Source organism: Ascaphus truei, chromosome 3 (assembly GCF_040206685.1).
Source record: "Ascaphus truei isolate aAscTru1 chromosome 3, aAscTru1.hap1, whole genome shotgun sequence".
In the NCBI taxonomy this organism is placed as follows: Eukaryota; Metazoa; Chordata; class Amphibia; order Anura; family Ascaphidae; genus Ascaphus; species Ascaphus truei.
The window spans coordinates 363,395,728-363,410,786 of NC_134485.1; the positions used below are offsets into that span (position 1 = coordinate 363,395,728).

The 15,059-nt window shown below is 39.1% G+C and overlaps 1 protein-coding gene across 12 annotated transcripts in view; it reads right to left on the reverse strand.

Moving 5' to 3' along the window:
- NBEA (neurobeachin) overlaps positions 1-15,059 on the reverse strand; it is a 714,827-nt gene that overhangs the window by 61,896 nt on the left and 637,872 nt on the right. For all 12 annotated transcript variants that reach the window (XM_075592121.1, XM_075592113.1, XM_075592110.1 and 9 more), the window contains one exon: positions 3,802-3,921. In XM_075592121.1, the coding sequence (XP_075448236.1) occupies positions 3,802-3,921 (120 nt within the window). The remainder of the gene's footprint in view (positions 1-3,801; positions 3,922-15,059) is intronic.

The following is a 15,059-nucleotide window of genomic DNA, read 5'->3' on the forward strand; positions in this document are numbered from 1 at the left end:
ATATATATTAATTTATTAAAAAAGGACAACAGTTAGAAGGATAACTGTTACCCCAAAAAGAAGCACATTTGAATGGTGCACTCTCAGGCGGTTAAAACTTAACTTTTATTTCTGCAATTGTAATATATGTATATACACACACATCAATAAATGTTTACATAAGTGTATGTTTAAAAATAAACAAATAAAATGACAGGGTATGAAGTATAATTATTTCTGCTGTGGTAGTGTTATTGTGTGAAAGTACAAGACCATATATTATTGGGTAATGATCCAATGGGATGGTAATGTCTTATAGTGCAAGATGTATGAACGAGATGGAGATACAGAGACTATGTACTAGATATGAAAGTCACGTGGAGCGTGACGCAGCTCTAACATCACTGCCAATTATTACTCCCCATCATTAATTTATGCTAATCTCCATATGATGCATAGGTGAGTGGGCTGTGGAAGATGACAATTGTGATCCGAGTGTCGTTGGTGCTGGAGTGTATGATGTTGAGGTACAGTGGAGATATAATTCTATAAGCTGCAAACTCGATATAAATGCTGCCTTTGATCTGAGCTGTGCAAATTGGATTATCTATGGTGGAAAAAAAATGGTATTTGTAGGGCTAGAGACCTGTTTCTAGGTAGCTAGGTTTAGACATTTGATATAGTAAGAGTATGAAGATCCAAATCAAGACCTTTTCTGTTAGATGCAGACCCATCACTTTATTCAATCACAAAACCCACCTTTGGCCACTTCAAATTCATATTTTGCATTTGTTTACAGGTTCTTCCCTATTGAACAATGGTTTAATCTCAATTTTTTTTAATCCAAACAATATTAAGATTAATTGAGGAAATCCATTTACATTTAAGACACAGTGGGAGACAGACATTTGAGAACCCCTGAATGATTAAGACAGGGGTGACATATGGGAGTCAATTGCTAGATCATCGATCAATACCGTTATCAAAGAAAACGGATATACAGTAAAGTACTATATAGATGGTATTACACACAAGAACGCCTTAATGTATCTATGTATTTGTAACCATGTATTATTTGTCATCATAACTCTATGCCCAGGACGTACTTGAAAACGAGAGGTAACTCTCACTGTATTACTTCCTGGTAAAATATTTTATAAATAAATAACCTCCAGGCATCCCTGTCACTAAAGAAATCCAATTTGAATGTCTAGCTTTGTGAAGGTGTGCCTCAGTGATTAGGAATGCATGGATAGTTTTGCTTGCCAATAAAATTGTTCTTTCTATTGTACCCTCTATTTGTTGCTCTGAAAAACGTAATAAAATCAAGTAAAAAAATACCCCCTCTCCCCCCAAACTTTAGAAAAGTGAATATTCCTTTAGCGGCTTACAAATTATTATTTCTTTCTGCAATACTTGTATTGTCTCAAGCTCAGGACATACGTGAAACTTGAAATCACACATGCAATGTATTTTTCTCAATGTATATATCCTGGTAAAACATTTTAAATATATTAAACATATAATGTGAATAATAAAGTTAAAAAAAAAAAACATACAGGTAAATATCTAGGCCAGTGTGGCCCAATAAGATACAAGTCCCACAACAAAACAGGATTTTAATGTTACACCTTTTTTTTTATGTTTCATAATAGATGCTCATTAAACCAGCATGTTTTGCAGTCGAAGCAATAACTGCAACTCTTCAGCTGCTTCATAATAATTCATGTTTGTTGGATTAATCTAATGTGTATTGTTGCATAATATCCCCAGGCACAGTCAAGTAAAAGCTAAAGCTGAAGAGAAAAGCCCACATTTTAAATGGATCTTGTCATTAATGCTTTATTAATTGCCCCAGGCAATGGAAACTCAGTGCTGGGTGAGCTGCAACAATATGACACTTTAAGGTCAAATTCAATTCCCGCTGTGTTTTATGGAGTAGACCAAATATTGAGTTAGCAGCAGGAAAGCAGAATTTATTGGGCTTTTCTCAGTCACACAAACATTTGATCTAAATTAAAGCAGAATTTTTAATAGAAGCAGAAAACCTTTACCACTCAACATCAAACAAGCATTAATTGTTTTCAACAGCTACGATAATTCTTACTAGCATTTTACATTTGCTTGAAAATGATAATTATATAGGTGATTTACTGATACAAGGACTTCATAGTTATTTCCAGAAATGGTTAAACAAGGTCACATTAAAGCAGCAAAATGTGAAATCCTAAGTGTTTTTTTTAAATCAGTTCTGTAGTATTAGATAATACTTACTGCATTTTTTTTATTATTCAACTCTTGATGCCATTTTTAATGAGTTTTAAAGCATCCTTTGATTTATATAACAGGCTTTAGCCCACTTCCCAAGCAGTGCAACATCTTTGCAACACTTTGCTGTCTGTGATAATTTGTTGCCAATATTCCCAGCAATTTGAGCTGCAAACTGTAACAATAGATAATGGTACCTTAGGACCATTGTATCAGGATACATTGAAACGGCTGAGTTACACTGACTGAAGGATTGAATTGAAACTGAAAGGCGGCCATTATGTTAGGCACACAAGCAGTATTTTTACAGATTTATAACAGGAGCACCAAACTTTGCCATATTGTCACACGCTTTAAATATATAAAGAAGTAAAGGAAATTAGTATTGCTGTTTTAAACAGTAATATGTTAAAAATAGGTGCTTCAAACCTTCAATATGTTAAAAGTAGGTGCTTCAAACCTTCAATATAAATCAGAAAAGTACTGACTTTTACCTACTGAAGTTGGTTCTCAGAGAAGGAGGGCTTAGTTTATTGTATTATATGTGGGGGGTAGGAAAGGATTGCCAAACACCCCTATACAGGAACTGTAAATTTAAGGCACCAAACCAAGCTACGTGTTTTTTTTTTAAACAGCTTTGAAACTAGTGGGTCCTCCAGGTCTGACTAGCGCTATTTTCAGCTCTGGGGAACCCGATGTTACTGCTGCTGCTGCCCCTGCAGTAAAATGGAAGATCAAAACTTGCAAACCCACTGGAATCCGCAACTTCAGCTGCTGTGGTTTCCTATTGGAAGGCCATTTAAAGGCTTGTGACAAACCAGGAAATAACACCGGTAACTTCAGCAGTTGGGATCTACTGAATGTAGTTCCTGAGATACCAATCATGTGGGTCAGCTCCAGGGGACGCCCAAGTTCCAAACACGTTTAAAAAAAAAAAAATAATAATATTTAAAAAATATTAATTGTTGTCAGGATTGCGACTTTAAGTAACACAAGAAAAATTCTGGACCAAAAAAAAAAAAATGATTCAGAGGTCCCACCATATGTTACATTTTTAAACATTACAGTATATAGCTAATAAATGTATGTTTTCTATTGGGTATAGATAGGGTGTGTTTAGTCAAACACAATATAACCCAAGTATTGCATGTACATATTTCTCACACATAAGGAGTTTTCCAAAATTACTGATTACGTTTTCAAATTAAGCTTCAAACTATCTGAAAGGTTTCCTAAAATATCTGTTACCAGAGTATCTATATAGTGTTATAGTGAAGCACAAACTGTGTTAATGTAGTGCAATTTTTGTGTGCCAGCACTTACTTGGGCACTGGCTTTCTACAAGTATCTGGTAAAAATGTTTTCCCCCTCATACTGTTTGTGTGGAAATTAAATGTTTGCATATTTTGTATGCAGTCAAGTATGAATTTCATAACATATTTTCAGGCCCCAATTTTGTTGAAAAATGCAAAGTAATGTAAACAATAATGGAAGCATCAGAAGAAAGTAACATTAGTACCAGCAGACTGACAAACATGTAAGTCACATGCTTACCTTTACATCCGATGTGTCTCTTTGGCTATTTCTCCATGATCTTGCCACGGCAGAAAATGTTCGATCTGAATGGTCAAATTTGCCTTCATTTGCATTGAGGATAAATGTGGTAAAGGGCTCCTAATAAATAATGCATAAAAGTAGTTAAAAGTGAATTATAATACTAATGAAAACTGGTGATAACTTTTAAAATATTAACACTGGCTAGGAATTTAATATGTATTCAATTATCTATCCATTTTGGAAGTACTTGTAATAGTTGAAACAATATAATCGAGTTCTATGTATGGTGAGAACAATTCTATGTTTTATATGTTTTTTATAGACATAATCTTGTTATCACCATTTCCAATGGGTCAATTGTGACCATTGTTATATGACTTTACTTTATTATACTAATTGCTCTTACCATGCAAGGGTACTGTAGGAACGTCTCCTTATAGGCATTATCTTCCCTTATTTATTCATTCAATTGCCCTTATAATGTATATGTGTTTAAATGCTTACCATATTTCTTATATTCTCTTTTAACTATTTATCTGTCATCCAATGGGAATTGAGAGTGGGGTATATTAGGGATAGTTTCATGCAGCTGTCCATTATCGCTGAAGAAGCTTTTTGCGAAACGCGTAGGATTGTTATAAGAGCGTTATTGACACAGACTGACACTGTGCAGCTGTAAGCATAATACCTTCCAGACATTCAGAGATCCAGAGAGCCAAAGTGCCGCCAGACCGGATCAGAACTAGCACGTGATGTGGAAGTAGCAGAGACCTCCCTTCGGTGTGGTGTGGTGAGGAGTGCTGTGCTTACAAAGCCACTGCTCTAAACATTTTATTTACATTTTTTAATTGCGAGTGTGATGGAATTAAGTTAATCACTGAATTTCCATATTTATAAAGGCAATATAACGCTATGTCCGTTTTTTCTTCTCTTTTCTTTCCACGTCTGTGGTCCCATGAGAGCAGTGAAAACTCATCAAGATTGATTTCATTATGATTCCCTTGAATATTATTCAAGATACTTGTTTGTGATTACCATTGTGTTCTCCATCTTTTTTCAACATATGTTTCAATGCATTTTTTCTACACATTTTTGCCGTATTTTTCTTTTCATTCCCATGCCCTAAACGCATAATTGTTTGAATTCTATGACAATGAAAGAATTCATTCATTTTGTTTATAAAAGGTAAGTTATGTAATGATGCTATCAGAATTGATAGGTTAAATCATCAGATTTCCATGAACCAGTCTGTGCAGCCACTTTACTGTTATATAGATCTACGTTGAACTGTAGAATACCATTTGGTAGGTGTTTAGAGAATGGAGGGGATTAAATGATAACCTTTAAACGCTAGACCAAGTAAATATATGTATTAAAAAAAATTATGCACACACAGCTAGCCTGTGGCTAAGAAACGCAGAATGGATGATGTCCTGAGTTTGAGTTATTTGACACAAATCTGAATGTTGGCGAGTACAATTAGGGCTCTACTCACCAGAAAGCCTTGGAGTGCTGTCTAAATGCTGCAAAACGTAGGCATGTAAACAGTTTCATCACAGCTGCATTTTGTTTTGTGTATTGTTTGTAACTATATTGTATTTGAATACAAGAGCAGTCACACTAACAGATTAAAGGACGATAGATCAATATAGCTTCACCAACTGTGAAGGTCATTACAGTGTTGCAATAGGCAATCATTCATAGAAGAAACACAATGATTTTGCCTAATTGTAAGAAATCCGAATTCATAAAGATCGAATTACAAACCAAGGCTTATTGGCTCCATTTCCAAAAGTGTGCCTAAAACAGGATTAGAGTAGTGTTTTATTAATGCAATGGTTTTTGTTTTCTTCCCACAGCTGACTGGATTTTAATAAAATACAGACTTCAGTTTGGGGAACATACATGTATGTAGATATATATTTTCTGTGTATATATATATATATATATATATATACAGTATATATATATATATATATATATATATATATATATATATACAGTGCATATATATATATACAGTATATATATATATATATATATATATATATATATATATAAAAGAAAAAAGGCGCAATCCTGTATAGCAATAAAATACAGGAACATTTATTAATTAAGCAAGGAAAGCTAGGTGACTGAACAGATTAAAACAAACACAATGATGCCAATAGCCACAATAAACACAATATAGGACAATAAAAAACAAGAGTACTCTTGAAAATAAAAAAATAAGAGAATGTTGTTATTAGTTCTTATTAGGAATTTATTCCATGTTTTTCTCAGTGTGGGCGGCTAGGGGTGGGGTTAGGGGCGGGGCGAGGTGGCGAGTAGCTTTTTTGGTTGGGCGAGTAGCTTTTGGGGTAATTTGTCAAGCCCTGCAAATAATAATTAGTCTGACTGGTTATGTTACTGGAGTTGGTATGAGGCATGGTCAAGCCTTCCACCATTTGACTTGTTTTAGTCAGTTAGTCCACTTCGATTCCTCCATTTGGACTTGGTTACCTGAGACTGGGTAATACTCAGATATTATTTTTTTCCCCACCCAGACAGTCTCCTGTCTATTTGTAAACAAGTCAATCAATTTCAGCTGATTAGAACAACTGAACAAACAATTAACACACCTTTACCGTACATATGGTGACGGCTTTAAAATATTAAATATACATATATGTTTTAATTTTAATCTGTTACTCTAGAGAGAGATTGACCACTATCTGACCTGTCTGCTACCATTTGTAAATCAGAAATTAGAGTAATTTACTGTACAGTATGTAGTTAACTTGTTTGACCATACCAGATAGCTAGTCCCAATTGGGTGTTTCAAGTTAATAGTTCTTACTTTTAGAAATCGAGTTTTGGCCAAAACAGAACCAAAGCACCATAATTGTTTTAGAATAAGATCTCTGGTACTTCCCCTGATTAACTGCACTCTCAGTCAGGATTATATAAAACATGAGCAGTCTTTGTTCTTAAAACTGATCAGCATACAACTGTTACACTTGGATGGGTCCCTGGACTCAACCCAGGGAGCTTGAGGCCCCAAAGGTCTATCCCTAGCAACCTTATTCCCTGGTAGAATAAGGATAGTTGTCCCACCCCCACAAGGGGGAGGTTATCTCCAACACTCAACTCTAGAAGAAAATCTAGATCCCGAACAACCAAATTTAAACTCTGCAGACCCTTTTTTTACCCAGGGGGAAGGTCTAAAGTCTGAGCCCCTGAGAGGGCAGCACACAGACCCTAAGCCCACCCCACCTGTCACTCAAGGAAGCCTCTTACTGTAGGGGAAAACCCAGATTAACTCTAACATTGCCTGCACTGGTACCAGGGATTATGTGTTAGGCAGGGTAGATTAGTAGCCAAGAGGATATATGGCTATATATATATTCATTCAGGTCCCACCAAGTTTTAAAAAACTTGTTTGTGTTTCACATCTGAAGCTTCCTACTAATTAACCTATCAGGTTCAAGTCAACCCTATAAAGGTTCACCACTTATCCCCTAAAATTCACCCTTGAAGAAGTCGGCGGAAGAGCTGACGAAACGGCGTAGGTTCGCGTCATCAATGTCCGACAGCTGACTGTGAGAGGAGTGCCTAATCGCATGTGAGGAGTGAGAGCAACTATTTCAGTTATATTGGCGGAACAAAGTGGAAGGCTGCATTTGTCTGTCTGTCTGTCTGAGTCTGACATCAAGCAGAGACACGAGTGAATATTCAATTTGAACGAATACAGCTGTCTTGTGTGAGGGGGTAATCCAGGAAGTGGAACAGCGTCTCCAGTGTTACCCGGATCAGCATCACATGTTCATCTCCAGCGTGATTTCATTGGTGTGCTGACGGAGGGACGCGGAGACCCCTGTGGTCATCGTGGTTACATCCTTTGGTGAGACCATTCCTTAATCCCTTGCCTATGCTATTTGCTTACCCGCCATCTATAGAGGTCAATATCAGCCTGATTTTTCCACGTTTGCATCCGCAATCTATCATCTGACGGGTCAATTACCTCTCCCCATTTATTGCTCCAGTCATTTGCTACCTATCGAGTGACAATTCCTCCCACATCTCACTGCCTCCTACATTTGCGCTATTGGACATTTTTTGGTCACATTTCCCTTCTTTTTTTATTTTCAAGAGTACTCTTGTTTTTTATTGTCATATATTGTGTTCATTGTGCCTATTGGCATCATTGTGTTTGTTTTAATCTGTTCAGTCACCTAGCCTTCCTTGCTCAATTAATACATTTTCCTGTTTTTTATTGCTATACAGGATTGCGCCTTTTTTCTTTCTTCCATTTAATCAGGATAGGCATATCCTCATTACGGCTGCATCCTGCTAGCTCATTTCACCTGGGTCAGTACATTTATTAGTCACCCATTTACTCACTTATAATATTTCATTTGTGTTAGTCCTAGCGCTGATTTCTTTCTGTTATATATATATATATACAGCTAAACCCCGTTATAACGCGGGTCTCGGGGTCCACCCCGAGACCACCGCGTTACTAACGGGGTCGCGAGAAAAAAAAATGGCCGCCGCGCTTTAGCGCATATTCATCCCGCGGGACAGGAGATGGGAGCGGGCATGTCCCTCCGCTCCCCGCTTCCCCCTGTCACCGCGGGACAGGCCGCGGGGCAGGAGATGGGAGCGGGGATGTCTCTCCTGTCCCCGCTTCCCCCTGTCACCTCGGGACAGGCCGCGGGGCAGGAGATGGGAGCGGGGATGTCCCTCCTGTCCCCGCTTCCCCCTGTCACCTCGGGACAGGCCGCGGGGCAGGAGATGGGAGCGGGGATGTCCCTCCTGTCCCCGCTTCACCCTGTCACCGCGGGACAGGCCGCGGGGCAGGAGATGGGAGCGGGGATGTCCCTCCTGTCCCCGCTTCACCCTGTCACCGCGGGACAGGCCGCGGGGCAGGAGATGGGAGTGGGGATGTCCCTCAGGTCGCCGCTTACCTCAGAACCATGCTGCCTGCATGGAGGTTGTAGCGGGGGGTTTCTTCTCCCCAACAGCTGTCCCCGGTGCTCCCGCTGCCTGCGCGGGAGGAGGGGGGGGAGCGGGTGGTGGTGCTGGTCGCGGCCCGTCTGTGTAGAGTGAGAGAGTGTGTGTGTATGTATATATGGGAGAGAAAGTGTGTGTGTGTATATGGGTGTGTGAGTGTGGGTAAGTGTCTGTGAGTGTGTGTAAGTGTCTGAGTGTGTGTGTAAGTGTGTGTAAGTGTGTGTGAGTGTGTGTGAGTGTGTGTGAGTGTCTGTGAGTGTGTGTGAGTGTGTGTGAGTGTGTGTGAGTGTGTGTGAGTGTGTGTGAGTGTGTGTGAGTGTCTGTGAGTGTCTAAGTGTGTGTGAGTGTGTGTGAGTGTGTGTGAGTGTGTGTGAGTGTCTGTGAGTGTGTAAGTGTGTGTGAGTGTGTGTGAGTGTGTGTGAGTGTGTGTGAGTGTCTGTGAGTGTCTAAGTGTGTGTAAGTGTGTGTAAGTGTGTGTGAGTGTGTGTGAGTGTCTAAGTGTGTGTAAGTGTGTGTGTGTGTGTGTGTGTGTGTGTGAGTGTGTGTGAGTGTCTGTAAGTGTGCGTGAGTGTGCGTAAGTGTGTGTGAGTGTGCGTGAGTGTGGTCAGTGTGTGTGCAGTGTGTCAGTGTGAGCAATGAGCAGTGTGTGTGCAGTGTGCAGTGTGTGTGCAGTGTGGCAGTGAGCAATGAGCAGTGTGTGTGCAGTGAGTGTGTGCAGTGTGTCAGTGTGAGCAATGAGCAGTGTGTGTGCAGTGTGCAGTGTGTGTGCAGTGTGGCAGTGTGAGCAATGAGCAGTGTGTGTGCAGTGAGTGTGTGCAGTGTGCAAAAAAAAAAATGTAAAAAAAATTTAAAAAATTTTTTTTTTTTTTTTTTTTAAAAAACGGGAGCCACGGGAAAACCGCGTTATAACCGAATCGCGGTATAACGAGGCGCGTTATAACGGGGTTTAGCTGTATATAATAAATACACACACATACATACACATATACACATTTATGTTTCTCTGTTTGTTAAGGGGTATTTACATTGTGGAAGCATTTTCTATCAGCAAATATTTCAACTTGTGGACTGCAGGCCATATTTCGGTAACGTGTAGTAGTGTTATGTAAAGCAGAGGTGCGCAAACTGGGGGGGCGGGGCGCAAGATTGTTCAGGAGGGCTCGGCGGTTGCAGAGGCCCCGTGCTCTTCCCCCAAGGCATATAAATTAATGCCGGGGGATTGCGTGAGGCCTTTGCAACTTCGCTTACTTTTCTTTGGCAACGCATCACCATGGCAACGCAGCGGCAAATTATGCCGCGGGGTCACGTGACCTCACGTTGGCATGGTAACGTGACGTCAGCCCGCGACATCATTTGACGCCGGATAGAAGGTAAGGGAGGGGGGTCGCAGGCAGGGGTGCGCAGCAGGGAAAGATTGCACACCCCTTATGTATAGAACAAATTGGACATTTTCTAAAATGTTAAATGTTAACTTTTTTCTTTTTGCCTTGTGATGCATTCATATTTCCCATTCATTATCTATTCAGCAAATACTTGAACTTTTTAGCTTGAGGCCACATTCAAAAGTTGGCAGAAACATTCAGTCGCAGGGTGCAATGTTACCACTTTATATGAGAGAACCGACACTTATAGTTGGTCCGACTTGCCTGAAGGAACAGTCACACTTTGCAAATATATGGAGGTTGTAATGCACAGAGCAATGCAAAACCTTCTTTATTATTAATACCTATATCATAATCAAATATCTGTTGGAAATGCAGGTCCTTGATAACAAGCATTAAATAATACATCAAACGTGGCTTTTGTGAAGGTCTTGTAGCTACCCGAGGAAGAAAAGGCTGTTGGGATTCTATCATCATATATGACAAATACACTATTTTAGAACTTATTTCCAATGGGTAACAGAACAGTTGTTGCTGCAAAAAAACCGCGAAAAACAAAACAAAACACCCCAGCATTGAGAGACAATATTTCTAAAAGAAAACAGAAAAGACAGCAACACATCTGGTTACAAATATCATTATATTGTGCAAAAAGGGTCCAACATTTTGTTTGCTGTGGGTTGGGTTTGTTCATGTTGGTTCTCTCTCTATATCAGTGTTTTTTTAATCTTTTTTTTATTTAAGGAACCCTATAATTGTATTGTGAGATTCTGAGGAACCCCAGCCATTTCTAAAAACGCATCTGAGATCAGATGCATTGTAAGGAACCCCAACTCTCTCTAATAGCGCGTCTGAGATCAGATGCATTGTAAGGAACCCCAACCCTCTCTAATTGCACATCAGAGATCAGAGGCATTGTAAATTCTTCTGTATTTTGAACAATTTTCAAATGACCTGAAACTACCTTTAGGGGTGCCTGGGGAACCCAAGGGTTCCTGGGAACCTCTGTTGAAAAACGCTGCTCTATATTGCACTCCGTGTACTTTGTGTGTAACGGTGGGGGCCGTTGGGCCCTTTTCACACAATATAATGATTTTTTTTTTAAACCAGATTTGTTGCCATGTTCACGGTTTTCTTGTTTATTATTCCATAGTTGTTGGTCTATGGGCCGAGTCACAAAGTAGCTCCTGAAAAATCACAATAGTGACCAGCTTTACGAATGCCCCACAAAACATTTTTACTTCTTCAAAATAGAAAACTAATGGGACATTTCACAATCTATGCTAATGATAAAAAAATAAATATTTAAAGAGATTGTTTCATAAAAAGTGGAAGTGCATCCTAAAGCAGCAATCCTCTCTATAAACCCATGAGCTTAACATATAACGTTAGTTACTTGCCCCCCTTTGCACATCCTGCTCTTTTTTTTTTCAATCTTTTTATTTCGTCTTAAGAATCAGGATTTTCACCCCATGTCTCTTGGGAGAGCTCCATTTTAACCTCCCAGACAATTAATATTCCAAACACATCTCCTGAACAGAGCTTCAGATTTTTTAAATAAAAACAGAAATGGGAAGGGTCGGAAGAACTCTCTTAAGCATAAAAAAAAAAAAATGCAAAAAAAAAAATAGCGATCAGCGTGGACTGCTGCTTTAACTGCACCATTGGATGCATGCGAACCCTTTCAGGAGGGTTTCTCATTGCTAACATTAGGGCATGCTGTGAATTGCAGCATTACCAGAACTATCAGCACTGAAGGAGTTCAAAGAGTGAGAAAGCCTGCTGTACCTAGGAAACAAGCTGGTTTATTCCCACGTGTCATGATCCTCTCACTATTAGAATGTAAATAGCAGAATATGAAACACTCCTAACCCTGTACTATTAATAATTGGCTTTAACTCAACTGTTTCTTAAAATGCGGTTTTGAAAGGGTTTCAAGAAAAACTCTTGGGCTAAAGTGTTATATTAAAAAGGAGCTTTGAAAAATTGCCTCTATTTTCCAAGAAGAATAAACAAACCGGTCTAACTCATTTTAGTTAACCGTGTCTTAAACATTTTATGGGGCTCTTCACACGAAATTACTGCTGTAGTGAAAAAAAGTCACGTTCCTGGATAACTCTGCCTAAATCAAAATATTACCAATGCAACACTAAATAAATATACACTTTTTCATGTTGGGCATCAGAAATGGACAGATAAACCAATGCTTGTTTAAGCTTGTTTTTAGATTCAGAAGTGAAGTGGTTTTGGTGTTATGCTGTTTTTGGCTTTCACATGGAATTAGAAATTTATTTAGGGTCTATAACATTTCCCTAGTGGCCCTCATAGCCTATATCCCATACAAATAAACTTTTATTACTGGTCAGAACTTTATTTTTCAAAGGGAGAAAATGTGGATAAAGTTACACGAATGTGAAAAAGCTAGAAGCCTGTGTATCTCCTCACCTTGTCAAGTAACTGAAAAACAGTTTTAGAAAATGTACACTTTCTTGTGCCATGAAATGGATCATCTTTCCCAAATTCATAGTAACATACTGTAGCTTACATGAGTCACAGAAGATTCCAGGTCTTAGCACTTTAAACCTTCTCTATGCAAGTTTTGTGTTTTGACCTCTTGTTTATGTATTTGACCTCTGTTCATTACTGATTAATAAGGTTTTAATTATTCCGTGGTATAGTCAAATTGTTGACAAAAACAGTAATATCCTCGAGCCCAATTTTCTCCAATGAAGTCACCCAACAGAACACTTGTTCATTTGGGACCCAGCCCTCTTATGGTATTTAATGTGCAGATAGCCACAATATTTCACTCTCCTTATACCGTTTGTGGAGTCTCCAAAAGCTGTGGCTTGCGTTAGTACATTACTTAATATGTGCGACAAAAAATACAATACCTGGAAAGAACTAGAATATCACCATAGATTTGCCACTAATGCCCTCTTTCAGCTCAATTTTTAGAAGTAAATGGCAAACGTTTTTATTTAATATCAAGTAGAAACTTTGGATTATTTATTTCTAGGGGTTACAGGAATACAAACTGCTTTAAAACAGCCATGTATATTGTTTGAAGGTACACCCTAGTATGAACACAATACCATTTCAGCAACACATCTAGAGGGAAAACATAGAACAGTACAATAGCTCTCGCTGCCTTAATGAATATTCTTTCAACGTCTATCTAAATGGATTATTGTCAAAGCTGTATTGCATGTTCTTTTTCTGAGAAAATTATAAAGAATTGGAGGCATCAATACCTCAGGCACGATAACACCGAAGCCACTGCTAGTAATAGCAGCAGAATGCCTAATAATAACAAATGTAATACGAATTTCAACAGTGCTCTGAACTCTATTGTCCCTACGATTCCGTGTACAGGACTTAAATTAGTTATTAAAACAAAAGCACAACAAAATAATAATTGATACTTGATTTTAATTTTTAACCCTTTTAGGTTTTATGTATAAGTAATCCAGGCATACTGTCCTTTTTACACTACTTGCATCGCATCTACCGCTCTTTCAGTAAAGGACTAGCCCACAGTGTAAAACACGTGCGTTTCATGGTGCAGTGTTCCTTTAGTCTGAGAAATGTGTCTTCCTCTAATAGTTATTTGAACCTTTAAGGTGTTTGAAAGTCTATCATATGCTGTACAGGCATACCCCGCTTTAAGGACATTCACTTTAAGTACACTCGCGAGTATGTGAAAAAGAAAAAATGTGCACAAGCGCTAAAGACTAAAACACCAGTGTGACAATTGCAAAATATATATATATATATATATAAAGGCTGCCTAGTAATACTGTCAGTACTGACAGAGAAAGTGAAAGTGAAAACAAAGAAAAACCTGGCGCCAAAAGTTCATTGGATAATCCTGTACTCCTCAGGGGATCAGCACACTTGCTTGACAGGCCATATAGGGGAAAAAACACAAACAGACACAGATCATAGTGCAACACTGTAGGGTTAAAACAGGTCTACACTAATACACACACTGCACATATAACATAGAGACTCCTAGTGACTATAAAAACTATTTATTAAATAAAAAGAACTATGCCATAAAATGGTTTAGACAAATAAGAACACCGCTGGTCATCCAGATGTGAAAAATTAGAGCCCTACTTACAAGCAGCAAGGCAAATACAGGCAATGCAACAAAGAGTCTTCCGGTTGCTGCTGATGTCTTTGCAGAGATGTATTTCCTGCTGCACCGTGACTCTCGTGCTGACTCTCCCTCCAGGGGTTAACAGGAACAGTGGCAGTGTTGGAGGCCTGCTTGTGGGGCTCACAGCTCTCCTCCACGTGAGGCTACTCTCCTCACTTCCTCCTCCGGTTACACAGGCTGTCTCAGCGTGCCTGCACGCGAGTGTGCACGTGCCCTTAAAGGGACAGTACAAGCGTCCTGTATGCCAAGAACTAACGGCTGCAATGGGGCTCAAATGTGACCAAGTGTCCCAAAAAGTCCAATACCAAGCTCAAAGTGGCTTATTTGTCTAAACCATTTTATGGCATAGTTCTTTTTATTTAATAAATAGTTTTTATAGTCACTAGGAGTCTCTATGTTATATGTGCAGTGTGTGTATTAGTGTAGACCTGTTTTAACCCTACAGTGTTGCACTATGATCTGTGTCTGTTTGTGTTTTTTCCCCTATATGGCCTGTCAAGCAAGTGTGCTGATCCCCTGAGGAGTACAGGATTATCCAATGAACTTTTGGCACCAGGTTTTTCTTTGTTTTCACTTACACTCGCGAGTAAGTACATATCGCCCAATAGGCAAACGGCACCTCACGCATGCGCCTGTCATCACGTCCTGAACAGCAATACCGGCTCCCTACCTGTACCGAAGCTGTGCGCAAGCGGGGAGACTATAGAGCCTGT